General features: G+C 47.1%; 1 protein-coding gene across 3 annotated transcripts in view; it reads right to left on the reverse strand.

Annotated features, from left to right (window-relative positions):
* The window catches only part of LOC140426769 (sodium-dependent phosphate transport protein 2A-like), an 80451-nt gene that overhangs the window by 11186 nt on the left and 41769 nt on the right, over window positions 1–27496 (reverse strand). For all 3 annotated transcript variants that reach the window (XM_072511924.1, XM_072511925.1, XM_072511926.1), the window contains 4 exons: window positions 24030–24150; window positions 18432–18599; window positions 10390–10506; window positions 5302–5426 (listed from right to left, as the gene is read on the reverse strand). In XM_072511924.1, coding sequence (XP_072368025.1) covers window positions 5302–5426; window positions 10390–10506; window positions 18432–18599; window positions 24030–24150 — 531 coding nt within the window. The remainder of the gene's footprint in view (window positions 1–5301; window positions 5427–10389; window positions 10507–18431; window positions 18600–24029; window positions 24151–27496) is intronic.

The following is a 27496-nucleotide window of genomic DNA, read 5'->3' on the forward strand; positions in this document are numbered from 1 at the left end:
AATATTTTTAAGGCTGAGGTAGAGAAATGTTTGACTATTAAGGGAGTCAAAGGTTTTGGGGGGTTGGCAGGAACGTGGAGTTGAGGCCACAATCAGATCATCCATGATCTTACTGAATGGCAGAGCAGGCTTGATGGGCCGAATGGCCCAATTCGTATGTTCATATGTTCGTACGATTGTGCCACAGCTACCAGTGTGTAGCTTGCTGCCTAGATTTCACAGGTTCATATGAACAGACCTGAAGGCATTAAAAGTCGCCTTGATAGCAAATCACTTGCCTCCATTGGTAGTCCATTTTCCAATGCCACTCTGCCCCTTTTCACTGGACTAATCAGCTTGGTTGACTTGTTCAACTGCATGATTTTATACATCAGCTGATCCCTTATAATTGGTCACAAACTAAAACAGAACATACTGGACAATCTCAGCAGGTCTGACAGCATCTGTAGAGAGAAAAGGGATCTACCATTTCGAGTCTGAATGACTCTTTATCAAAGCTAATTGGTCAGTTTGGATATGCAAGCAACCATCAGAGAAGTCAGTGAGTCACCGAAGGTCTCACATTCTGCCCTCAGCCTGGCCTGCGTTCGCTGCCGCAGCCAATGAAAAAGAAAGGAGCTATAATTGTCCTCGGCCCTCTTTAACTCAGGAGAGTTAAAGTTAACTGGGGTTTTTAGAACATGGAACATAGAAAAATACAGCACAGAACAGGCCCTTCAGCCCACGATGTTGTGCCGAACCTTTGTCCTAGATTAATCATAGATTATGATTGAATTTACAGTGCAGAAGGAGGCCATTCGGCCCACTGAGTCTGCACCAGCTCTTGGAAAGAGCACCCTACCCAAGGTCAACACCTCCACCCAACACGAAGGGCAATTTTGGACACTAAGGGCAATTTATCATGGCCAATCCACCTAACCTGCACATCTTTGGACTGTGGGAGGAAACCGGAGCACCCAGAGGAAACCCACACACACACGGGGAGGATGTGCAGACTCCGCACAGGCAGTGACCCAAGCCGGAATCGAACCTGGGACCCTGGAGCTGTGAAACAATTGTGCTATCCACAATGCTACCGTGCTGCCCTTAAGAACAAAAAAATCTACACTATATCATTTTACCGTAATCCATGTACCTATCCAAAAGCTGCTTGAAGGTCCCTAATGTTTCCGACTCAACTACTTCCACAGGCAGTGCATTTCATGCTCCCACTACTCTCTGGGTAAAGAACCTACCTCTGACATCCCCCCTATATCTTCCACCATTCACTTTAAATTTATATCCCCTTGTAATGGTTTGTTCCACCCGGGGAAAAAGTCTCTGACTGTCTACTCTATCTATTCCCCTGATCATCTTATAAACCTCTATCAAGTCGCCCCTCATCCTTCTCCGTTCTAATGAGAAAAGGCCTAGCACCCTCAACCTTTCCTCGTAAGACCTACTCTCCATTCCAGGCAACATCCTGGTAAATCTCCTTTGCACCTTTTCCAAAGTTTCCACATCCTTCCTAAAATGAGGCAACCAGAACTGTACACAGTACTCCAAATGTGGCCTTACCAAAGTTTTGTACTGCATCATCACCTCACGGCTCTTAAATTCAATCCCTCTGTTAATGAACGCTAGCACGCCATAGGGCTTCTTCACAGCTCTATCCATTTGAGTGGCAACTTTCAAAAATGTATGAACATAGACCCCAAGATCTCTCTGCTCCTCCACATTGCCAAGAATTCTACCGTTAACCCTGTATTCCGCATTCATATTTGTCCTTCCAAAATGGACAACCTCACACTTTTCAGGGTTAAACTCCATCTGCCACTTCTCAGCCCAGCTCTGCATCCTATCTATGTCTCTTTGCAGCCGACAACAGCCCTCCTCATTATCCACAACTCCACCAATCTTCGTATCGTCTGCAAATTTACTGAACCACCCTTCAACTCCCTCATCCAAGTCATTCATGAAAATCACAAACAGCAGAGGACCCAGAACTGATCCCTGCAGTACGCCACTGGTAACTGGGATCCAGGCTGAATATTTGCCATCCACCACCACTCTCTGACTTCTATCGGTTAGCCAATTCGTTATCCAACTGGCCAAATTTCCCACTCTCCCATGCCTCCTTACTTTCTGCATAAGTCTACCATGGGGAACCTTATCAAATGCCTTAGTAAAATCCATGTACACTATATCCACTGCTTTACCTTCATCCACATGCTTGGTCACCTCCTCAAAGAATTCAATAAGACTTGTAAGGCAAGACCTACCCCTCACAAATCCGTGCTGACTATCCCTAATCAAGCAGTGTCTTTCCAGATGCTCAGACATCCTATCCTTCAGTACCCTTTCCATTACTTTGCCTACCACCGCAGTAAGACTAACTGGCCTGTAATTCCCAGGGTTATCCCTAGTCCCTTTTTTGAACAGGGGCATGACATTCGCCACTCTCCAATCCCCTGGTACCACCCCTGTTGACAGTGAGGACGAAAAGCTCATTGCCAACGGCTCTGCAATTTCATCTCTTGCTTCCCATAGAATCCTTGGATATATCCCGTCAGGCCCAGGGGACTTGTCTATCCTCAAGTTTTTCAAAATGCCCAACACATCTTCCTTCCGAACAAGTATTTCCTCGAGCTTACCAGTCTGTTTCACACTGTCCTCTCCAACAATATGGCCCCTCTCATTTGTAAATACAGAAGAAATGTACTCGTTCAAGACCTCTCCTATCTCTTCAGACTCAATACACAATCTCCCGCTACTGTCCTTGATCTACCCTCGCTCTAGACATTCTCATATTTCTCACATATGTGTAAAAGGCCTTGGGGTTTTCCTTGATCCTACCCGCCAAAGATTGTTCATGCCCTCTCTTAGCTCTCCTAATCCCTTTCTTCAGTTCCCTCCTGGCTATCTTGTATCCCTCCAACGCCCTGTCTGAACCTTGTTTCCTCAGCCTTACATAAGTCTCCTTTTTCCTCTTAACAAGACATTCAACCTCTCTTGTCAACTATGGTTCCCTCACTCGACCATCTCTTCCCTGCCTGACAGGGACATACATATCAAGGACACGTAGTACCTGTTCCTTGAACAAGTTCCACATTTCACTTGTGTCCTTCCCTGACAGCCTATGTTCCCAACTTATGCACTTCAATTCTTGTCTGACAACATCGTATTGACCCTTCCCCCAATTGTCAACCTTGCCCTGTTGCACGCACCTATCCCTCTCCATTACTAAAGTGAAAGTCACAGAATTGTGGTCACTATCTCCAAAATGCTCCCCCACTAACAAATCTATCACTTGCCCTGGTTCATTACCAAGTACCAAATCCAATATTGTCTCTCCTCTGGTCGGACAATCTACATACTGTGTTAGAAAAGCTTCCTGGACACACTGCACAAACACCACCCCATCCAAACTATTTGATCTAAAGAGTTTCCACTCAATGTTTGGGAAGTTAAAGTCACCCATTACTACTACCCTGTGACTTCTGCACCTTTCCAAAATCTGTTTCCCAATCTGTTCCTCCACATCTCTGCTACTATTGGGGGGCCTATAGAAAACTCCTAACAAGGTGACTGCTCCTTTCCTATTTCTGACTTCAACCCATACTACCTCAGTAGGCAGATACTCCTCGAACTGCCTTTCTACAGCTGTTATACTATCTCTAATTAACAATTCCACCCCCCACCTCTTTTACCACCCTCCCTAATCTTATTGAAACATCTATAACCAGGGACCTCCAACAACCATTTCTGCCCCTCTTCTATCCAAGTTTCCATGATGGCCACCACATCGTAGTCCCAAGTACCGATCCATGCCTTAAGTTCACCCACCTTATTCCTGATGCTTCTTGTGTTGAAGTATACACACTTCAACCCATCTCCGTGCCTGCAAGTACTCTCCTTTGTCAGTTTTCCCTTCCCCACTGCCTCACTACACGCTTTGGCGTCCTGAATATCGGCTACCTTAGTTGCTGGACTACAAATCCGGTTCCCATTCCCCTGCCAAATTAGTTTAAACCCTCCCGAAGAGTACTAGAAAACCTCCCTCCCAGAATATTGGTGCCCCTCTGGTTCAGATGCAAGCCGACCTGCTTGTACAGGTCCCACCTTCCCCAGAATGTGCTCCAATTATCCAAATACCTGAAGCCCTCCCTCCTACACCATTCCTGCAGCCACATGTTCAGCTGCACTCTATTCCTATTCCTAGCCTCGCTATCACGTGGCACCGGCAACAAACCAGAGATGACAACTCTGTCTGTCCTGGCTTTTAACTTCCAGCCTAACTCCCTAAACTCATTTATTACCTCCACACCCCTTTTCCTACCTATGTCGTTGGTACCAATGTGCACCATGACTTCTGACTGCTCCCCCTCCCCCTTAAGGATCCTGAAGACACGACCCGAGACATCCATGGCCCTGGCACCCGGGAGGCAACATACCTTCCGGGAGTCTCGCTCGCAACCACAGAATCTCCTATCTATTCCCCTAACCATTGAATCTCCTACTACTATTGCTTTTCTATTCTCCCCCTTCCCTTCTGAGCCCCAGAGCCAGATTCAGTGCCAGAGACCTGGCCGCCAGGGCCTTCCCCCCATAGGTCATCCCCCCCAACAGCATCCAAAACGGTATACTTGTTCTGAAGGGGAACGGCCACAAGGGATCCCTGCACTGTCTGCCTGTTTGTTTTCTTTATTTTTGTTCCTCATTATCATCTAGTGGTTTCTGCTGGAAAGTATATTTGTTGGGACATGAGGTGACGGGCCTCCATGGTTCAATATCTACTGAAGTGCATTGGACATGGGCGCTTGTGAAAGATGGGCACTTGGATTAGGTGCCAAAGGGCTGCCAGTGATCCATACAGCCATGGACCAGCCCAGTTCAGCACCTCCATGAAAAAAGCAAGGAAAAAGGTAGGAAAATTATCCTGAAAGCATTTATAATAATAATAATCTTTATTGTCACAAGTCGGCTTACATTAACACTGCAATGAAGTTACTGTGAACAACGCCTAGTCGCCACACTCCGGCGCCTGTTCGGGTACACTGAGGGAGAATTCAGAATGTCCAATTCACCTAACAGCATGTCTTTAGGGGCTTGTGGGAGGAAACCGGAGCACCCGGAGGAAACACACGCAGACACGGGGAGAACGTGCAGGCTCCACACAGACAGTGACCCAAGTCAGAATCGAACCTGGGACCCTGGCGCTGTGAAACCATAGTGCTAACCACTATGCTGCCGTGTTGGGCATTTGTGTTCATTATCAGTTGCAAATAGCTATAACTTACCGACAAATGGTTTGGTTTTTACCTGGAATGCACTTGGTAACATGTCACCTGGGCTAGCCAAAGCTGCCAAGATTGCGGTGGTGGTGGTGCCAATGTTGGACCCTAAGGTCAAAGGATAGGCCCTTTCAATACTGATCACCCCAATGCCTAAACAACATGAAAGAACGCATCAAGACCAATTAAACACAATGCCAAATGTCAAAACAGTACATAGAGCAATTATTAGCTTATCTCAAGTTTTAAAATATCCAAACTAAGAAGTCTAGCTGCCCAATGATTTAAGATTTGAAGTCAAGATTTGCCACTGGAGTTTTACTGACTGTCCAATGAAATTCTAATAGGGCAGATGGAAGATTTCATTCAGGAGCCATTATGACAGGGAACTGACTTCCTCCCAGCACCTTTGTAATTCTCTTCTGGAAGTAATGGAGGAATGTACGAATAATTTGGGCAGCACAGTAGCATAGTGGTTAGCACAATTGCTTCACAGCTCTAGGGTCCCAGGTTCGATTCCTGGCTTTGGTCAATGTCTGTGCGGAACTGTACGTTCTCCCCGTGTCTGCGTGGGTTTCCTCCGGGTGCTCCGGTTTCCTCCCACAGTCCAAAGATGTGCAGGTTGGGTAGATTGGCCATGCTAAATTGCCCTTAAGTGTCCAAAATTGCCCTTAGTGTTGGGTGGGGTTGCTGGGTTATGGGGACGGGGTGGGGCTGTGGGCTTGGGCAGGATGCTCTTTCCAGGAGCTGGTGCAGACTTGATGGGCTGAATGGCCTCCTTCTGCACTGTAAATTCTATGAAATCTATGAAATCATCGGGCGGCACGGTAGTGGTTAGCACTGTTGCTTCACAGCGCCCGGGACCTGGGTTCAATTCCCGGCTTGGGTCACTGTCTGTGCGGATTCCGTTCTCCCCGTGTCTGCGTGGGTTTCCTCCGGGTGCTCCGGTTTCCTCCCACAGTCCAAAGATGTGCGGCTGAGGTGGATTGGTTATGCTAAATTTCCCCATAGTGTCTAAACATGAGGTGGGGTTTCTGGGTTGCGGGGATAGGGTGGAGGTATGGTCTTAGATAAGTGCTCTTTCAGGGGCTGGTGTAAACTCGATGGGCTGAATGGCTTCCTTCTACACTGTAAATTCTATGGTTCTAATTAATCATTGATGTCCTCGCTGCGTACAAGGAAATTCCTTGCCTTCCTGGATTCCAGAAAGCCAGGGAGGGGGTTAAATTTCAAAGCCCTTCAAAGGTGTGGAATCAATCACTCTCAGGAAGATCAAACCATCTCCCAAACCTGTGAATGTTAAATTGTCCCAGCCTTTTATGACCCAGGTGCCTCAGAATCCTGTGGCAAGCGCCAAAGGTCTGCTGGGATGCCTTTGTAATCACCCAAGGGTTAGCTTCCTGAAAATCCCAGCTCTGGATGCTGTTCATTAACATCCATTATCCTCAGAAGGCCATTTTTCCGACCTTTTACCTCATCATTTCATTCTCTTCCCTCGATAAGAAATTGAGACCATGAGAAATAAAAGCAGGAATAAGCCATAAAATTCCTTAAGCCTGCTCCACCTGGCTGATCATGGCTGAACTTTTACCTCAAATCCATTTTCCCAACCTTTCCCGAAACCCCTTCAATCCCTCAGTGATCAAAACTCACTTATATCCTTATATCCTGAATAAATTCAACAACTGAGCATCAACAACCCTCGGAGAATTACAAAGATTCACAACCCTTCACCTCATCATATATTTCAATGGCCGACTCCCTCTCCTTAGTTGCCGTTTGAGCTGAGTGGCTTGGTAGGCCATTTCTGAGGGCAGTTAAGCTGTGGATCTGCAGATGTCGGCCAGTCCAGGTAGAGATGGCAGATTTCCTTCCCTAAACAAAATGGGTTCTTATGACAATCGATGACGGCTACATGCAGGTCACCATCACGAATTCCAGGTTTTCTTTTTCAATTCATTTGAATTTAAATTCCACCAACTGCCATGGTGGGGATTTGAACCCATGTCCTCAGAAGCTTAAGTTTTATGCCTCTGTATTACTAGCCCAGGGAAATTACCACCAGCATCTCCCCAAAAACAAAGGTTTAAAATATTGGGATGGTGGGGAGGTGGGGGAGGTAGTCGTTGCAATGGTTGTTGGGATCATGACGAACTGACTTTCCTACCTGAGGCTCCTGCTTGTGTTCATGGAGCCTCTGGCTATGATGGCCCTCCAGGTTCCTGCAGGAAGGCTGTCTCCATTAAGCTGCCAATCTCTGCATGTGCCAGAAGTTTTGTAAACTTATCAGGCAGCTAATCTGCCTCAGAGCCCACCACTTTGAAACTTTGCCCAACCGACATAGCGCCCCATTATTTCATTGGCCACTCCCTGCCTTCAGCCCGGCAACTAGGGAAAGTAGAATTCTGTCCAAAATACCTCTTTCCTTGTTTGTTCATGGGATGTGGGCATCACTAACAAGGCCAGCAGTTGTTGCCCATCCTTAATTGCCCTTGAACTGAGTAGCTTGCTCGGATATTTCAGGGGGCAGTTAAGAGTCAACCTCTGTCCAGTTAAGGATGGCAGATTTCCTTCTCTAAAGGGCCTTAGTCTTTTCCAATAATCATTCATGGTTTCACGGTCATCATTTACTGAAACTAGCTTTTAATTCCATATTTATTTATTAATTGAACTTCAATTCCCCCAGCTGCCATGGTGGGATTTGAACCCATATCCCTGGAGGCATACCCCTGGGCCAGAGGATGACAGATGCAGTGACATTATCACTATGCCACCGTCAGCCCAATGCTCCTATAATAATTAATCTGCTACAATTTTAAAGAGGATAGAAGGAATCGGGAAACTTGAATTCATACATAATTCTTTGAAGATGGCAGGACAAGTTGATAAAGCTATCAAATCAGTATTCTACACTTCACAAATCAAGGCATAGGCCAGAATCTTCCCGATTTATAAAGCTCACAAGCTTCAGGTTTATTTCCAGCTCCCATGCCTGCCTGTGCCAATGGTTCACCCACATCTATAATTTAAAGGGACGGCCAATTAACAGGGTGTCTTGGAGTTTGCCATCTACTTTGGGCCAATGGCTGTCACACAGAACCAGGGAGGCCAATCAGAGGGCATGATGAAATGGTCACCCAGCAGTCCCACTGGGAAAGGTTAAGTGCTGCTGCGGAAATGGGAGGCCTCAGAATTGAGACTCCCACGAAAGGGTCCAGTGGGAGCATTCAAAAATAAGGCCCAAAATCGTGAGGATCCTCAGCTTGGGGGGTAACATAAATGTGTTTGGCCATGATCACATCCTTTTGAACCCTTGTGTCTCTCTAATACTAGGATTTGAAGCAGTCTCTAATGGTCCTATGACATCCTACTAAGTGGCTGCCTCTGAAGCATTGCCAGACTTCAGACCGAGCAGGTGGGCCCATGTGATGGCAATTTGCATCACTTTCATAAACAGAAAATGGCCCTTAATTGAGGCCTTAATTACCTTGATTGCCTCACCCCCTCTACTAATCAGGTTGTTGATTTCTGTGGTAGCCCACACCTGGCAAACACTCCTGGAGCATTGGAATTTTGGGGAACTGTCCTAACTTTGTTTTCTGCTACTTTCCACCCCTGCCTACCTCCAAATCCAAAATTCACCCTATAGAGTGCAAAAGTATGGAAGTAAAGAAGGTAAATTGTTATAAGTCACAGTTTAGGCATTAACAGATTTTGTGTCAAATACAGGACAGGAAGAATGTGAAGGCCTTGGAGGGGATGAAGAGGAAATTTACAGAATGAGACAAATGAAGAATGACCTGTTACATGGAGAGACTGGCACCGCTGGGATTGTTCTTCTGAGAACAGAGAAGGTTAATAGTGTAGCCATCTGGAATGGCCACGTCCCGATTACAAAATGGACACTTGCAAAGAATGCAGGGAAAATTGGACAATGCCAAGAAACAAGCAGGTGCAAGCTCTGTCACTTGATTAGAACCTTAAACTCTCAGACGGGACAGAAACAACCAAGCAATCTACATACTCATGAGCCATCTCCGGGGACAAAAGGGAAACATTTAGATACACAATGTTAAGGCAGACTCCCCGGCGCCAGAAGAAGCTAAGACAAAGCTGACTAACAGTCACCAGGACACGCCCAACAATCAGGGAACCAGCCCTCTATTGGAGGAAAATCGATACGACTGATTGAGAAAGACCCAATTAGTTGAGGCCAAGTTCAAGGCCCACGAGATGGACGCTCCTCGTTGCTACCCTGTAAACAGCTCAACCCTGCAGCCTCAGAACCGAGCAACGGCCATTGTTCCTCTGACTGAGTGGGCACCCAAAGCTAAGTATAGGCTTTAGTAATAGTGGTAGTTTAGTTTGTAGAGTTTATGCATGAGTAGATTTGACTGTGTGTAAATAAATGAGCATTGCTTTCGAACTTACTAATTGATGTATCGAGTCATTGATCACTATTCGGTTCTGAACCTTGTGGCGGTGTCGAAAGATACCTGGCGACTCTTGAGCAAATGTAATTAAACAGAGCCAAATTAAGAGCCAACCAAACATTAGCAACAATAGGACATTTCAAAGAGGTACTCACAATTACAAAATATTTGACGGGAGTAAATAAAGAGAAACTGGGCGGGATTCTCCATCCATACACCAAAGCAGGATTCTCCTATCCCGCTGCAGTCAATGGAAGGTTTGGCTGAGCGTCAAGTTCTCCGTCCTCACTAGCAGCAGTAGTGGTGCGGACTCGCAACAGAAAGCCCAGCCAATGTTTCTACAGGAGGGTAGATAATGGACGGACACAGGTTTGAATTAATTAGGGAAAGATCAGGAGACCTCTTTCAAAGCAATGTTTTGTTATGATCTGGGATGCATTGCCTGAAAGGGTGGCGGAAGCAGATTCAATGGTAACTGTCAAAAGGGAATCTGATCTATGCTTGCATAGGAAGAATTGTAACACTAGGGTGTGTGTGACGAGCTCTAATAAAGTTCAATCAAAGAACTGGCACATAAACAATGGGCCCAATGGCCTCCTTCCATGTTGTAATTCCATGATTCTGACTACAGTTTGTAGATTGGCCACCAGGATGGCATGGTTTCTAGTTGCTTGTGAACTTACCGATGAGGGGAGTGATAGCCGAAGTAAACACTGAACTGCTTTGAACCACAAACGTAATGCCAGCTCCCACGAACATGGCAAGGTACCCTGCCAGCCAACCAAATGGATATGGAAAATCTGAAATAAAACAAGGAACATGACATTGAAATCTGTTCTATCTGCTATCTTTCAGGACATCAACACTTTCCTGAGTTACTTCAACTTATTTCATAGATTGTCACTATCTGATAGACACTCCTCAGATGATGATGAGCCTCAATAGCTATTTGGTTACAATTGGCAATATCTGGAAATTTCTGTACATCCAGGCCAGCTATCCTCAATTGTAAATCAGCAATGTAGAATTTGTTTCTTCTCAGTATGTTATTGGGCCTCGCGTGAGGTGATAATCCTCCACAATAGAATGTTTTTATTTTCATGCTTTGAGATGTGGGTATCACTGGCAAGACTGTCATTTATTGTGCATCCCTCATGCCCTTGAGAAGGTGGGTGATGCTGCACTCACTGTGGTAATGGGGTTCACTGACTTACCACCTCAGTCACTGTGGTGATAGGCTTCACTAACTTACCACCACATTCACTGTGGTAACAGGCTTCACTCATTTACCACTGCACTCACTGTGGTGATAGGTTTCACTCATTCTGTTAGGTAGGGAGTTCCAGTATATTGACCCAGTGACAGTGTTAGGTAGGGACTTCTTGTGACCCATTTTCAGGCTATTTTACATATTACTGCTGAGCTTTTATTAATTTTGACACCAGAATGTCCTGGTTAGTATGATAACCTGGATTTCTTGTTGTCCTACAGATATGGCATTGATGATTATCAAGAACTGGATGGGGCTGCTGAAATGCTTGGCTTGAATTGCTCTGGTCATTGCATAGAGGGCCATTCTGCTCTTTTGGATACAATTACTGTGATATTCTTTGATTTCTGAATGAGGATGGCTTTGAAGTCTGTCTCACAAGAACATCAAGCGATGTATTGAACAAAGCTAATTTATTAACACTATAACTAAATAGATTCAACTTGCTTTTAAAAAAAATTTAGAGTGCCCAATTAATTTTTTCCAATTAAGGGGCAATTTAGCGTGGCCAACCCACCTAACCTGTGCATCTTTGGGTTGTGGGGGCGAACACATTCTCCCTGTGTTTGCGTGGGTTTTTTCCCCACACCCCAAAGATGTGCAGGGTAGGTGGATTGGCCACGCTAAATAGTCCATTAATTGGAAAAAATAATTGGGTACTCTAAATTTATTTAAAAAAAAGAACTACTCTGTGGTTTCTCCTTAATATAGAACCCTCTTCCATTACTACAACATAGGAATGTGGAGCCGCCTGGCGTATGACATGTGCCATGCTCGACCATCCATTTGCAAGTTGTACTCTGACAATATCACCTTGTTCTAGCATTGATAGATATTTTTTGCTGTTCTATCATTGTACTTCTGTTGTTTCCTTTTGTTCTGTTTGATATTTTTGATTGCGTCTTCGTTTTCAGGATTTGTTGTTGTAAGACATGGTAACATGGTGCGTATCTTTCGATTCATCAACAACTGTGCTGGTGAGTATCCTGTCGCAAGTGGTGTGCTCTGTAGCTTAACAAAGCTAAGTTTGGGTTGCTGTTTGAATCCCAAACTTTCTTTTGTAACTTCTTGGCAATATACACTCCCTTCTCAGCCTTTCCATTGGATTGTGGATGAAGCAGGCTGGAGGTTACATGCTGGAAGTCATACTGTCTGGAAAACTCAGTCCATTCAATGCTAACAAAACAAGGTCCATTGTCACTCATTACTGTGAATGGGATGCCATGCCTAGCAAAGATTTTTTTCGTAGCCTTGATGACTGCCTCGAAAAATAGTCAATGACTAACAAGTATTCACTGCCTTGGAAGAAAAACAGATCAATTCCTACTTTCAACCACGGAGTTGTGACAACTTTGTGCATAGTCAGTGCTTCCTTCTGTTGATGGGACTGGATCTTCAGGCACATTCCACATTGTGCAACTAGTTTGCTAATGTCGTTGTTGATTCCCGGCCAGTACATGGACTCACGAGCTCTCCTTTTACATTTTTCCACCCCCAGATGGCCTTCATGCACCTTGCTGAGGATCATTTGTCGTAAAGAAGTCGGTATTATGATACGATTTTGCCTGAGCAGAAACCCATTGACACTGCTTAATTCTGTTTGTATATTTCAGTAGTTGGAACAAGGTCCTTTGGGCCAACCAACCCGCATGTATTTAAACACTCGTTGGATAGTTTCATCCTTACTTGTTTCCTCTTTGATTAATTTCAACTTGTCATCAGACACAACTAGGTTCTCTTCAATGAGGGTCACTTGAGCTTCAAAGATCTGTGCGATGTCCGTCGTCCCTGGATCATCGATTGCACGCAATAGTGCATTAGCTACAACTAACTCCTTTCCTGGCGTGTAGACTAACTCAAAATTGTACCTTTGAAGTTTCATGACCATTCTCTGTAGTCGTAGAGACATGTCGTTTAAATTCTTTTTTATATTTGAGATGAGAGGACGATGATCCGTTTCAACTGTGAATGTGGGTAACCCATACACGTAGTTATGGAATTGTCCATACCCATGAGTAGACCCAAACACTCCTTTTCAATTTGCGCATAGCGCTGCTCGGTTGGTGTCATCGCTCTCGAGGCATATGCAACTGGTCACCATAGCCTTTCACTAGTCTTTTGTAACAGCACTGCGCCTAAGCCGTCTTTGCTGGCACCTGTTGAGATCTTCGTACTGCTTTTGGGATCAAAGAATGACAGAACATGTGCTGTAGTGAGTGCTCGTTTCAGATCAGACCACTTTCTGTTGAGTTCATCAGACCAATTGAAGGTCACATTCTTTTGGATAAGCTGTCTTAGTGCCGTGGTGCATGATGCCACGTTTGGTATGAATTTTCCCCCAAAATTGACAACACCTAGCATCCTTAGGACTGCCTTTTTGTATTTTGTAAATGACATTCTGGTGATGGCTGCTATCTTGCCACTGTCTGGCTGGACTCCTTGAGCTGATCAAACAAGAAAATTAGGCTGGAGATGCCCAAGTGGCATTTGGCTCTGTTCAGTTTGAGATCAAACTTTTCAATGCACTTCATGACTTGCAGAAGTCGTGCATTATGTTCCTCTTAATTTGATGACCAAATGATTATTCATCCACGTACACTCGTACGCCTGGGATACCTTCGACCATCTTTTCTCTCGCCCGGTGAAAGATTTCAGAAGCTGAAATAATCCCTAAAGGCATTCTGTTGAAAGAGTATCTCCCATATGGTGTGTTAAATTTACAGAGTTTTCATAACTTGCATTATCTAATTTTAGTTGCCAGAAACCCCTGGACGCGTCTAGCTTGGTAAAAATCTTGGCACCTGACATTTCACTAGTAATTTCCTCCCTTTTAGAAATCGGGTAGTGTTTCCGTTTAATGGCCGTTGGCCGCCGTGAATCCCGCCCCCGCTGGTTGCCGAAGACTCCGGTACCGGAGATTGGGTGGGGGCGGGAATCGGGCCGCGCCGGTTGGCGGGCCCCCCCCTGCTCAATTCTCCGGCCAGGATGGGCCGAAGTCCCGCCGAGAAATTGCCTGTCCCGCCGACGTAAATTAAAGTAGGTATTTACCGGCGGGACAAGGTGGCGTGGGTGGGCTCTGGGGCCCTGGGGGGGGCACGGGGGCGATCTGACCCTGGGGGGTGCCCCCACGGTGGCCTGGCCCGCGATCAGGGCCCACCAATCCGCGGGCGGGCCTGTGCCGTGGGGGCACTCTTTCCCTTCCGCCTCCGCAACGGCCTCCACCATGGAGGAGGCGGAAGAGACTCTCCCCACTGCGCATGCGCGGGAAACTGTCAGCGGCCGCTGACACTCCACGCATGTGCCGCCCGGGGATGTAATTTCCATGCCAGCTGGCGGGGCAACAAACGATGTTTCCGCCAGCTGGCAGGGCGGAAATCCCTCCGGCGCCGGCCTAGCCTCGACATTGAGGGGCTAGGCCGCCAAAGGTGCAGAGCATTCCGCACCTTTGGGGCGGCGAAATGCCCGTCTGATTGGCGCTGTTTTGGGCGCCAGTCGGCGGACATCGCGCCGTTGGGGGAGAATTTTGCCATGTTCCGCTGGGGGGTCGGAGAATGACGCCCCTGATCTTTGATATCAATACAGATTCTCCGGTCACCGTTGGCTTTCTTAATACAAACCATTGAACTGACCCAGTCAGTTGGTTCTTCCACTTTGGTGATTATCCCCAACTGCTGCATACGTTCAAGTTCCACTTTTAAACATTCCCTCAAAGGAGCTGGTACCTTCCTCGGTGGATGAATTACTGGTTCGGCATTTGCTTTTAACTAGATTTTGTATTCAAATGGTAGTGTTCCCATACCATCAAAGATGTGAGGACATTTCTGAATAATCACCTCAATCTGGTCATTGCAAGTGGATGAAATCCTGCCCGAACTGTAAATGCGTTTCACAAGCTGCAGAATCTCACATGCTTGAACACCAAGTAATGATGATCTTTCGTTCAACAATCTCGAATTTAATTGGAATTTTTTTCTCTTTAACTTCGACAGTTAAATAGCAAGTACCCATTGTGGTTATCAAGTTGCCATTATAATCTCGCAGTTGATATCATTCTCACCAATCACTGGTTTTATCTTTAATCTGGCCATATCTCGTCTGATTAATAAGATTGGCATTTGCTCAGATACCCAATTATATCTCTATGTTGGTTTCATTTATTTCTAAGTAATCGTCCATTCACTTGTATTCTGAATGATAGAAATTTGTTTTAAAATTTCCGAATTGGTAATTTTTTGATGTGTGGTTTCTATGTTTTCCGCTACTTCAACAAAGAAGGAATCCTTTAAGTCAAATTCATCTTCCTGAGTCAGGTTTGATCACTTGTTTTAAACTTTTTTAATGCTTACTTCTTGTACAACTCTTCCTTTGTTTACTATGCTAAGCTTTTTAAACTGCTACGAATGTGTTCCCAATCTACATTTAGATGCATAATGGTTTAGCTTGTGACATTTAGCACAGATTTTTCCATATGCAGGTCATTTCTTAATCCGATGCGTGTTGCCACACATTTTACACATAATGACGCTCGCGACGTCATACGTAAAATGGCTGTCGCCATTCTTAAAATGGCTGACATCTTGAGCACGTTTCTTTTTTAGGTGTGACACCTCATTAATGGCGTCAGCCACATTGTCAGTGTCTGCGCCAGTTTCTCAGACACTCATTTCTGAAAATTGATTCTTGCAAGTTCGCTTACTCTACACATACTGATTGTACCTTCTAAAGTCAAATTAGACTGTCGCAATAACTTTCTCGCAGTTTGTCACTTTTTACTCCGTCGACTATCTGATCTCGCAAAAGTGAGTCCAGGAGAATCGAAAAATTACATGACTGAGCTTTTAGTCTCATACATTATGGAGCAGGCAAGCGTTTAAACCTGCATTTTCACTCTTTGCCTGAACACATACCGTTGAAACATTTCATTTTGTTGCAACTGACAGTGCTTGTCAAACCTCTCGATAACTTTGTCGTACTTTTAAAAAATCTGCCTCATGCTCAAACCAGAACGAGTTGAAGATTTCAATGGCTTGTGAACCAGCCACAGTTCAAAACAGTGCTATTTTGTGCTGGTCGTTGGCCGCTTCTAGGTCTAGGACAGAGATATACAATTCAAACTGCTGCTTGAAATCGTGCCAATTAATGTCTACTTTACTCAAAATATGAAATTGCCATGGAGTTTGCAGACCTTCCATCTCGCTTTGACTGGGATTTGCTTCAGCGTTGTCGTTGAAGTCAGACTCTGGTTAAAAATGTTCTCTAAGTTTTGTTTCACGGAAATTTCTTGCACACTTCTCTTTTCCTTCTGCACCTTCCTACGTATCTTTAGCATGCACACCAGGCACTTTATGATGTCCACTCCTGGTATCATGTGATGTTCTTTGATTTCTGAATAAGGATGGCTTTGAAGTGTAATGTCTCACAAAGAACATCAAGCGATGTATTGAACAAAGTTAATTTATTAACACTACAACTAAATAAATTTGACTTGCTTGCTAAGATATAAAAGATAACATGTACATTCACTATCCGGCCTAACAACCTTCTCCCGAATCAAGAATATCGCATGATACCCGTGTATGCGCTTGATCGCCATCTAATGGTTGGATGTAGCTACAGTAAATTGTTAACCCTTCATTATGCTTACTATGCACATATTGTCACAATTACAATCACTTTATATGTAATGATTGGAGTATTACTTGTTCTCCTTTGTGACCTTTTGTCCCTAATGATTGAAGTTCAACTTCTGCCTGTACTTTGATAGGATGAGACCCTTTGCTGAACTCTTGCATTGACATGGATATTGATGTCTTCCCAGGTTTGATTTCTTTTGGAGTTTTCGAGATTGATGCAAACGACCACGCTATCCATTTGACAAGCAACTTTTCCCCATTCACAAGCAATGTTAACTCTTAGCGAGAGGCCAGCACACTAGATATAAGAAATCTGCAGCCAATATCAAAAGGGGTGATAGGACATTTGGGGAAAAACCTGGGAAAATGGTGGAAAAGCTCAGCAAGTCTGGCTGCATCAGTGGAGAGAGAGAGAGCGAGACGGGAGAGAGAGTGAGACGGAGTTATGTTTCGAGGCCACATGACCCTTCTACAGAACTGGATGTTTGGCTCTCACTGCTGTAATAAGTTAGTAAGTTCATAGGATTTGGAACAGAATTAGGCCATTTGGCAAACCGAGTCTGTTCCAACATTCTGTTCCAACATTCTATCATAGAATCATAGAATTTACAGTGCAGAAGGAGGCCATTCAGCCCATCGAGTCTGCACCGGCTGTTGGAAAGAGCACCCCACCCAAGCCCACACTCTCACCATATCCCCATAACCCAGTAACCCCACCCAACACTAAGGGCAATTTTGGACACTAAGAGCAATTTATCATGGCCAATCCACCTAACGTGCACATCTTTGGACTATGGGAGGAAATCGGAGCACCGGGAGGAAACCCACGCACACACGAGGAGAACGTGCAGACTCTGCACAGACAGTGACCCAGTGGGGAATCGAACCTGGGACCCTGGAGCTGTGAAGCAATTGTGCTAACCAATATGCTATTGTGGCTGATATGTTTCTCATCTGCTACCTACAATGTTACAGACTCCAAGAGTTGGACTGCAAAATCAGCCAAATTCCCACCAACCTGGCAATGAGGACTGACACTTGAGTATTAATTAAATTGGCCAAAATCCATGCTTTCGGAGTCTTACCTATGAGGCTTCTAGTGGGTATTTTTGGATTGGTTAACAGTTCATGGTGAAAATGTGCCTGTTCCATGTAAGATGCAAAACTGCAATACCCCGAGTTCAGGTCTAACAAGCAAAGAATAAAGTATCATAGATGCTGTAAATCTGAATTAAAAGCAGAAACTGCTGGAAGCACTTGGGAAGCCAGTCATCTGTGGCAGGGGCATGGTAGAGGTAATATTTCAGGACTATTACCCAATGGATGAAGGTTCGATGGTCTGAAATGTCAACTCTATGTTTCACGTGGTGTCTGATCTGCTGAATGTTTCCTGTTTTTATTTCACTTTAAACTAGTCTTGCTACACCTCTGCTCCGAAGAAATTGCAACATTTAAGTGTTGGTGTTAACAGTTTGCCTGACTCGAGCAATCCATTGAAGTCTCTAATAGTTACAGTGGGGAATACAGCTCCTTATGTTGTTGTATAATGACATGTACCTTTTAGGGAGCATGTCTTAAACTGCACCAAACTACTACCACTGGCACAGGATATGAGGTAGTAGTCCCATGAGTTATAGTTAGTCTGCTAGCAGCGACTGTAGAGGTTAGCTGCACTGTAATTAGCCTCCCAGTTAACTCTATCTCTATATAGGTTTATCTTCAAATAAATAACCCACATTATTGTTTCATCAAACTTTATGTCTGCTTAGAATGTTTACGACAAAGAGAGCAACATTGCTCTTAACTGCAATCAGTGACTCACCAGTATTAATGATACCTTTGATGGCATTAGCAACCTGTCCTCTCAGCATGGCATTCAGCAGCTTGACAACCAGTACCAGGCATGTGCAGAGAACCACTAGGGAGCCAGCCAACAGGATGAGGCCTACCACTAGATCGGACATGGTGGAGTTCACAAACAAATGGTTACCTGGAAAAAAGGCAGACTCAAATAGTCAGTCTAGATTATAACAAGTGGTTCCTGCATTGAATAAAGATTGAGGGCTTACAAAGCACCCTCATCCCCAAGCTCTTGTCAATCCAATGACCAATTTCCCATTCCATGACTACAACTGCTGAAACACACAGGGAGTTTCACCATTGTAAAACTAAAGATGCATTAGTCCATGCACATAGGCTGGGGTTTTCCGAAGGTGACCTTCCCTCCCTACAACGGCTTACCTGGTGGCGCGGCCACTGAGCAATGCAAATGACCATTGACTTTGGTGGGACTGGAAGATCCTGCTGGCGGCCACTGGCAAGCCGAACCGCCTCTGCCTCTGGAAATCCCGCCACTGGGTGTGCTGGAAAATCCCAGCTATAGACTCAGACAGATGAGTTCAGGAGTGGGCCTGGGAAGCTTGCCGTCTGATGTAAAGGGTAGGCTAATTCATTCAACTCTGAGTCAGTGCCATGTGTCAGCGTGCTTGAGTCATTCAGAGTGTTATATCTGTACCTTGCCATAAAGCATGCTGAACATGCTTCAAACAGAGACACTTAAATAAAAAACATTAAAAATGTGAAGTGCTGGACTTTTAACCCACTGTGATTCTGTGAGGACGATGGAAACTGCCATCCAGCTGGCTACACCCCACCAGACATGCAAAACCCTTCTGGAGTATGAGGTAACCCCCACCTCCTGTTGTTCTACATCTCAAAACGTGCAACACTTCTGAGTTGAAAGATCGAAATGGAATCGGATACAAGACGTGCCAATTGAATTCCCTTTGCACAATACATGGAGATGAGTTTTTTTTTGAATGGCTCTGACAAACAGAGGAGCAGGCAAACAGGAAGGAATTAAAGGACAATCACCCCTGCAGAAACAATCTTCAACAAAGTGAAAAACTCCAGAGTTTGCCAAAACCAGCGAACTTAACGTCCAGAACGTTCCACAATCTACACCTCACGGACAAGACAAGGACTCGCACATATATTCTTTTGACTTTTATTTGGACTCTTAACTGTCTAAGTTCTGATATGTGTGCGTGATATTGTTTGTTATTTTTCCTCAGGCTTTAGTAATTAATAAACTTAGGGCAGGATTCTCCGGTCCAACAGCGTTTTACTGGACGGCCTGCCCTCGCCGGCAGCTGGATTCTCCATTCCTGCCTCTTACCAATGTGATTTCCCATTGTGGCCACCTCATGCTGTTGGGTAACCCGCGGGTGTGGGTGAGCTGCCAGCGCAACGTGGAACCCTGCTGGTGGAGAATCCCACTGTTAATCTTTCCTATCACTCATAAAACCGTGTTTGATTGTTAAAAAGTAAATACATTTGGACTGGAAAAGGGATCCATGGGGTGAAAGAGTTTTAACCAAACCTTTGTGTGACCAACGAGAGATTGAATAAAAGGCGAGTGAGCTCATTCCTCCTCACCTGGTGTTAACAGTGGCACACCACTAAGATAGAAGTATAGGATCAGAAGAAGAGGGGCAGGCCATTCAGATCCTCACACTGTTCATCTGATTACATAGAATTTTGGAGCACAGTAATGTACCACACTATCCTCCTCTAACTTTGCTTCATCTCACCGTCCCAGCAGACCATTTTAGTTCTTTCTCCTGTTTGTACTAGATCTTAACAAATAGGAACAGGGGTAGACAAATAGGAACAGGGGAAGACAATTCAGCCCTTTGAGCCTGCTCCACCATTTAATAAGACCATGGCTGATCTAACACTCACTCAGTCTACGTTCCTGCCTTCTCTCGTAACCCTTAATTCCCCTGCTGATTAATAACCTATCGATCTCAGACTTGAAAATGAGCAAGGATGTGGCCTCCCCAGCTTCCTGGAGGAAAGAATTCAAAAGAGTCACCACTCTGTGAGAGAACATCTTCCTAAAATCCATCTTAAATGAGCATCTCTTGTTCTGCGACTATATCCTTTGGTCCTACACTCTCCCATGAGTGGAAACATCCTCCCAACATTTGCCCCATCTAACCCCCCAAGAATCTGATATTTTCAATCATATCACCTGCCATTATTCTGAACTCCCAGGAGTACTGCGCCAACCTGTTTAATCTTTCCTCATTTGGCAGCCCCTCCATACCCAGGATCATCCCAGTAAACCTCCTCTGTACAGCTTCCAATAATAATATATCTTTCCATAAATAAAGGGTCCAAAATGTACACAGTAGTTTAAATGTGGCACCATTAGTACCTTGTACAATTGCAGCAACACCTCTTTACTTTTATACTCCAAACCTCCTGAAATAAAAGCTAGCATTCCATTTGCCTTCCCTATTACCTTCTGCATCTATATGCTAGCTTTCTCAGTTTCATGAATAAGGACCTCAAGTGCCTTTGTGCTGCAGCTTTCTGCAGTCTCTCTCCTTTTAAATAATAATCCATATTCTCATTCTTTTATCCAAAATGAACAATCCCACATTTTCTCACATTGAATTCTATTTGCCAATTTTCTGCCCATCCACTTAACCTCTCGATATCTCGCTTTACACTATTTATATCCTCCTTCCAACCAGCTTTCCTCCCACCTTTGCATCATCTGCAAACTTAGCCCCAGTACACTCTGTTTCTTTCTCCATATCATTAATATATATTGTGAAGAGCTGCGGTCCCAGTACTGATCCCTGTGGCACTCCACTGGTTACTGCCCCCCAACCTGAGAGAGACCCTCTTATCGTGACTCACTGCTTCCTATTAGTTAGCCAATCCTCTATCCATGGCAGAATATCTCTCCAAAGCCTTGAGCTTGTATCTTGTGTAATAGCCTTTGATGTGGCACCTTATCAAATACCTTTTGAAAATCTAAAAATATAACTTTGACTAATTCTCCTCTATCTACTCTGGCTGATACCTCCTCAAAGAACTCCACTAAATTTGTCAGAAATATTTCACCTTCATAAAACCATGCTGACTCTGTCAGACTTACCCAACTTCCCCTTAAATGGATTGTTGTTAATTCAGTTTGGTCTATACCTTGACTTCATTGATACACCTTTGACAAAGACACCTTAAGAAACCACTATGAAAGCTTGCATTGTAATCATTCCATCATACATTGCACAGTGACATCTTTAACATGAATAGTCATTTCGATAGGAAAGAGGGGTTTCTGAATCATAGAATCATAGACTTTACAGTGCAGAAGGAGGTCATTCAGCCCATCGAGTCTGAACCTGCTCTTGGAAAGAGCACCCTACCTAAGCTCATGCCTCCACCCTATCCCTGTAACCCAGCGACCCCACCTAACCTAAGGGCAATTTATCATGGCCAATCCACCTAACCTGCATATCTTTAGACTGTGGGAGGAAATCGGAGCACCCGGAAGAAAACCACGGGGGGAATGTGCAGACTCCGCACAGACAGTGACCCAAGCCGGCAATCGAACCTGGGACTCTGGAGCTGTGAAGCAACAGTGCTAACCACTGTGTTACTGTGCCGCCCAAATTAAAATGATGTGGGACTTATTATGTTTATGAACTGTAACAAAATCTTCCCCTCTTCCCCTCTTCCTTGCTAACTTGACTTCTACTGGAGACAGAAGCTGAGATGATTTATTTAAGCATCCCTCTGTAATTCACTGTGCATTCTTCATGTTTGAACTGAAAGCCTTCGGTAGTGGGAAGAGTGGAGATCCAACGGAACGGGAATTCTGCTGAGCTGTCCTAGTCCTTACCTCAACATCCACATGATCACATTCTCATGAAATTGGCACTGATTCTCAGTAGGGGTTGTAACTATGACTTTTCCTCTTTGCTTTCAGCACTTCCATACCAACACTAACACTGCAGATCTGAGATCAGAGTATTGGGCGCGATTCAGTGGCCTTGTTGCTCTAGAGCGAGAGCACGATGAGGCTGGAAAATAGCAGGAGAGGCCAAAAACGGGAACCCCGCTGGCGTCAAACCGTTCGCAATGCAACTAGCTGGCTGCCATAGGCTAAATCGGGATGTCTCCACAGTGGAGAGAAATTACTAATCACCACTGAAGACTGGTTTTCATACAATTAACGGGAGCCAGCCCATATCCAACCATCTCCCCAGCAAGTGGTCATCTGGGCGCCAATTAGTGTAACTTTTTAAAAACATGAACCTGGCGGAAGGGCTGCTGCTGGCACACAAGAAGGTGTGTAGCCACCTTCGCTCACAGGCAAAGAGCCCGGGGCACTGGGCTTGCTACCGCTGTGCTCGGAGGGGGTAGGGGGGGAAACCGGTGGGGTCCAGCCTTGGTTGGGGTGGACTGCCATGGGGGGGAGTTTGGAGGTATCGGAGCTGGTGCTTGGCCAACCGAGGCCAGCAACGCTATTCAACGTTAATTGGTCCACTCAACGAGGCCTCATGGGCTCCCCGTCCTGAATGCTGGCACACCAGCTGATTCGCCAGGACCGTGCTCATCAGTGCTCCCGCTAACAACGCGGAGCAGCACTTAGGGTGCAATTGCTCAGCCAACAACAGGCAACGCGCAGCAATGGCGCCAAGGAGACCGGCCTCAAGGTTTGGGGATGCTGACCTTGGGAGGCTCCTGGACACAGTGGAGGCCAGGAGGGATGTCCTGTTCCCCCAAGGCTCCTGGAGGGTGAGTCGCAAGGCAGCCAGAGCTGCCTGGGACGAGATGGCAGCAGCAGTCAGCTCAGGCAGTGCGACCAGAAGGACTGGCTGCCAGTGTCGGAAGAAGGTCAACGACCTTCCCTCAAAGGGGAAAGCAGCCTATGGTCATCTGTGGTTACAGAGACTTTACTTTTATGTCTAAATGCATGTATTCTTGTGGAGTTTTTGTATGTGAATGCACATATCTTCATGCATGTGTGTGCATCTGCAGATATATGTGTCATAATATACACCAGTATATCATGGTGCAGACACACACTGATGGACACACAGTGGGACCAATCAACATACACAACACTGCAGCCAATCATCAGTGAGAGCACATGCACTATAATGACAGGGGGCATCAGAGTTCCCGCTCATTCGAGTAGCAGCTAGCCAGGCGCACAGAGCTCACAGCCTGCAACACAGACATTCACCATGTGCTGAGTGCAGCACCTGGTTAGGACTAGGCAAGGGTCAGAAGTTAAAGCTAGTATCGTATTTACCCACAGCTCAAGGATGTTTAAATAGTTAACCTTTTAATAAAACAGTGTTGCACTACTTCAAGTGTTGGTGACCTGTATGTGATTCAGAACACCCAACACATCAATATGTATGTATGAGCACAAGTGAAATATATTAAACCATATTGTGGCATTGAAGATACCGGACAAAAATAAGTACAATTCATGATACTTGCTGAACAACTTGAGCAACAAAATCAATGTGTGTTCCTTTAAAGAAAGTGTACATTTTCACTAATATGTAAACTAGCATCAAATTCTGAAAACAATTTCCACACTTACACTTCTCAAAGTTTTCTTCATACGTTCTGTTGACTAAAGTCCAGGTGTGATTCTTGTCTTGCCAGCATGATTCTGGTGATGTGCACTCCTCCATACTGTCCACGGTGATGTTGTCCTGTAGCTGTAAGAAAGGGTTTGTTAGCAGCACATGCAAAATGTCTGTTAAAAGCAACAGTACCAGTCAGGTGCTTTCCATATGGAAACTCATTCTTCTTATCCAGCCCAAGTGAACATTCACAGTATTCAGCTGTCACTTTGAACAATTGCAACAATGTTGCCCTTACCCAGGAGATCTATTCCGTGCACTGGTCACATTCTGTGTGAATAAGAACTTCCTGATAGCAGTTCTAAATTTCCCCTGCACTGGTTTATGCTATCTCTTGTCCATGTATTTTCCCGGCTGGAATTCTGCTCTCAACTTGTCACAGCTGCCTGTGGTGGTGTTTGAAATTTTATAGCTTCTGACTCAGAGGCAGGAACGTCACCACCAAGTCACCACCAAGTCAAAGGATCACTCTAACTCACATGGGTGGAAAGGTAAAGATATTGGGTGGTAGCTTTCAAGCTTCAGGTTAATGTAATTGGGGGTATCCCAAAGATGTGCTGGGGAAACCCCTCCAAAGTTCCTAGGTAAGGTTTGCATGGCAACTACCCAGGAAGTGTAGATGTCTGGTGTACAAGACCAAACTATGGGCAAAATTCTCCGTTATCGGCGGAAAGTCCGCCGATCGGCGCAAAAAACGGCGCAAATCCCACTTGCGTCACGTCATAAAAATGGGCCGATAGTCTCCGGCCCGAAATGGGCTAGCAGCGACGTGACGGGATCCGCGCTTGCGCAATGGTTCACGCCGTGCAGCGTCATACGCGCTGCACGGCGTGACGGCTCATAAGGCCGCGCAGCTCCCCCCCACCCGACCGGAACACCCGACCGCAACACCCGACTGGATGGCTAGCCGTCGCTCAGCCCCGAGGTTCGAGTCACGCGATGTGGAGGCGCTCCTGGACGCGGTGGAGCAGAGGAGGGACGCCCTGTATCCCGGGCACGGCCGCAGAGTTGCCCCACGCCACAGCCGGCGTCTGTGGAGGGAAGTGGCAGAGGCCGTCACCGCTGTGGCCCTAACACCACGGACAGGCACCCAGTGCCACAAGAAGGTGAACAACCTCATCAGAGCAGGCAGGGTGAGCCTCCCCCATATCCCCCATATACCCCCCTCCCCATATCCCCCCTCCCCCATATCCCCCATATCCCCCCCTCATATCCCCCATATCCCCCCCTCCCCCATATCCCCCATATCCCCCCTCCCCCATATCCCCCCTCCCCATATCCCCCTCCCCCATATCCCCCATACCCCCTACCCCATATCCCCCCTCCCCCATATCCCCCATATCCCCCCTCCCCCATATCCCCCCTCCCCCATATCCCCCCCTCCCCCATATCCCCCCTCCCCCATATCCCCCCTCCCCCATATCCCCCCTCCCCCATATCCCCCCTCCCCCATATCCCCCCCTCCCCCATATCCCCCCCTCCCCCATATCCCCAAGTGAATCCAGCCCTAACCTTAACCTCTGCAATGCACGCGCAACCGATGGCGTGCATTCATATACCTGCCTAACACTGTTGCCTTTTACCCCTGCCACCACCCCCACCCCCCCCACAGGAGAAGCGCGCACACAACAATAGGGAGCATGTGAGGACTGGAGGAGGGCCCGCTGATGAGAGGCCACTGACCGTACACGAGGAAAGGGCCCTGGAACTGGCTGGCGGACCTGAGGACCGGGAGGTTGCTGATGCAGAGGTCGGGGCCCCACGAGCAAGTGAGCCACCAACAGCCCGTCCCCATATCCCCCCTCCCCTATATCCCCCTCCCCGTATCACCTGATCACTGCCTGATGTCTAACCATGCATGCTTCATTGTGTATCGCAGGACCAAACGTCCAGGCACCCATCCCCGCAGATGCACACCGCCCGCAGGATGCCCCTCGGAGACCACAGGAGACGGAGAGACCCGCACCCTCCAGCATGCGACGCCCGCAGGATGCCCCTCGGAGACCACAGGAGACGGAGAGACCCGCACCCTCCAGCATGCGACGCCCGCAGGATGCCCCTCGGACACCACAGGAGACGGAGAGACCCGGACCCTCCAGCATGCGACGCCCGCAGGATGCCCCTCGCACACCACGGGAGACGGAGAGACCCGGACCCTCCAGCATGCGACGCCCGCAGGATGCCCCTCGGAGACCACGGGAGACGGAGAGACCTGGAGCAACAGGGAGACGACACCCCCGTCACGTGCGGGAGCGACCACCCAGCGATGAGGGGGGCAGCCACAGGCCCCCGTCACATCCGAGCCAGGACACCACTACCCAGGACACCACTATCCAGGACACCCCTACCCGGGACACCACTACCCAGGACACCCCTACCCGGGACAGCACTACCCGGGACAGAACTACCCGGGACAGCACTACCCGGGACAGCACTACCCGGGACAGCACTACCCAGGACACCCCTACCCGGGAAGACGAAATACCGGACAGTGACTCAGAGTGGATGGGGGGAGACGAACCCCCACCCCAAAGTGCCATGGACTCAGAGTGGGACGAAGAGCACGACACAACGCCACTGCTGTCACCAACACCCTCCACCATCGCAGAAACACTCACCACGGTTGGGCACTTTAGTGATGAGGCGTCTGGTACACTCACTGGTGCGCACAACACAGCCGTCCCGGTACATCAGGTGGAGGTAGGAGCAGCAGAGGGACCAGGCGGTCGGAGGGCAGCCCAGGCCAAGCGAACATCTGCCGCCCAGATGGATCCCGGGTTCCTGCAGTTACCACATCCACACATAGATCCGATGCAACCACCGACACGGAGACGAGCGAATAGGGTGACGGGTGGCTTGCGGCGGCTGCGGTCGCAGGTGGAGGAGTCCACCCGCGTCCAGGAGCTGGGAGTGGTCCCGGTCATGCGTGCCACCCAGGCTGACACCGCACGGGTGGCGTCCGCGGTGGAGGCAATGGGTGCGACGGTGTCAGACATGGGGAACGGTTTGCGAGGCCTGGGGCCTTCCGTGCAGGCGGCGTCTGTGGCCCAGGAAATGGCTGCCCTCTCACAGGAGGCCATGAGCCAGTGCCAGCGCCAGATGGCAGAGGCGCTCAATGCCATAGCCCAGTCTCAGCAGGCCATGGCCCAGTCTCAGCAGGCCATTGCCCAGTCTCTGCAGGCCATGGCCCAGTCTCTGCAGGCCATGGCCCAGTCTCAGCAGGCCATCGCTGAGGGCATCGGCGCCAGTGGCCATGTGCGAGCCGGCGTCGCACTGTCACAGACAGGGTTTGACAACCCCCTGATCTCCATGGCTGCAAACCTGCAGACCCCTGTCGATACCAGCACGGGCCTCCAGGACTGGCAGCGCCAGATGTCGGGGGCGCGTCGGATGGCCAGTCCGTTCGCATCCCCCACCCATG

Source organism: Scyliorhinus torazame, chromosome 7, assembly GCF_047496885.1.
Source record: "Scyliorhinus torazame isolate Kashiwa2021f chromosome 7, sScyTor2.1, whole genome shotgun sequence".
Lineage (NCBI taxonomy): Eukaryota > Metazoa > Chordata > Chondrichthyes > Carcharhiniformes > Scyliorhinidae > Scyliorhinus > Scyliorhinus torazame.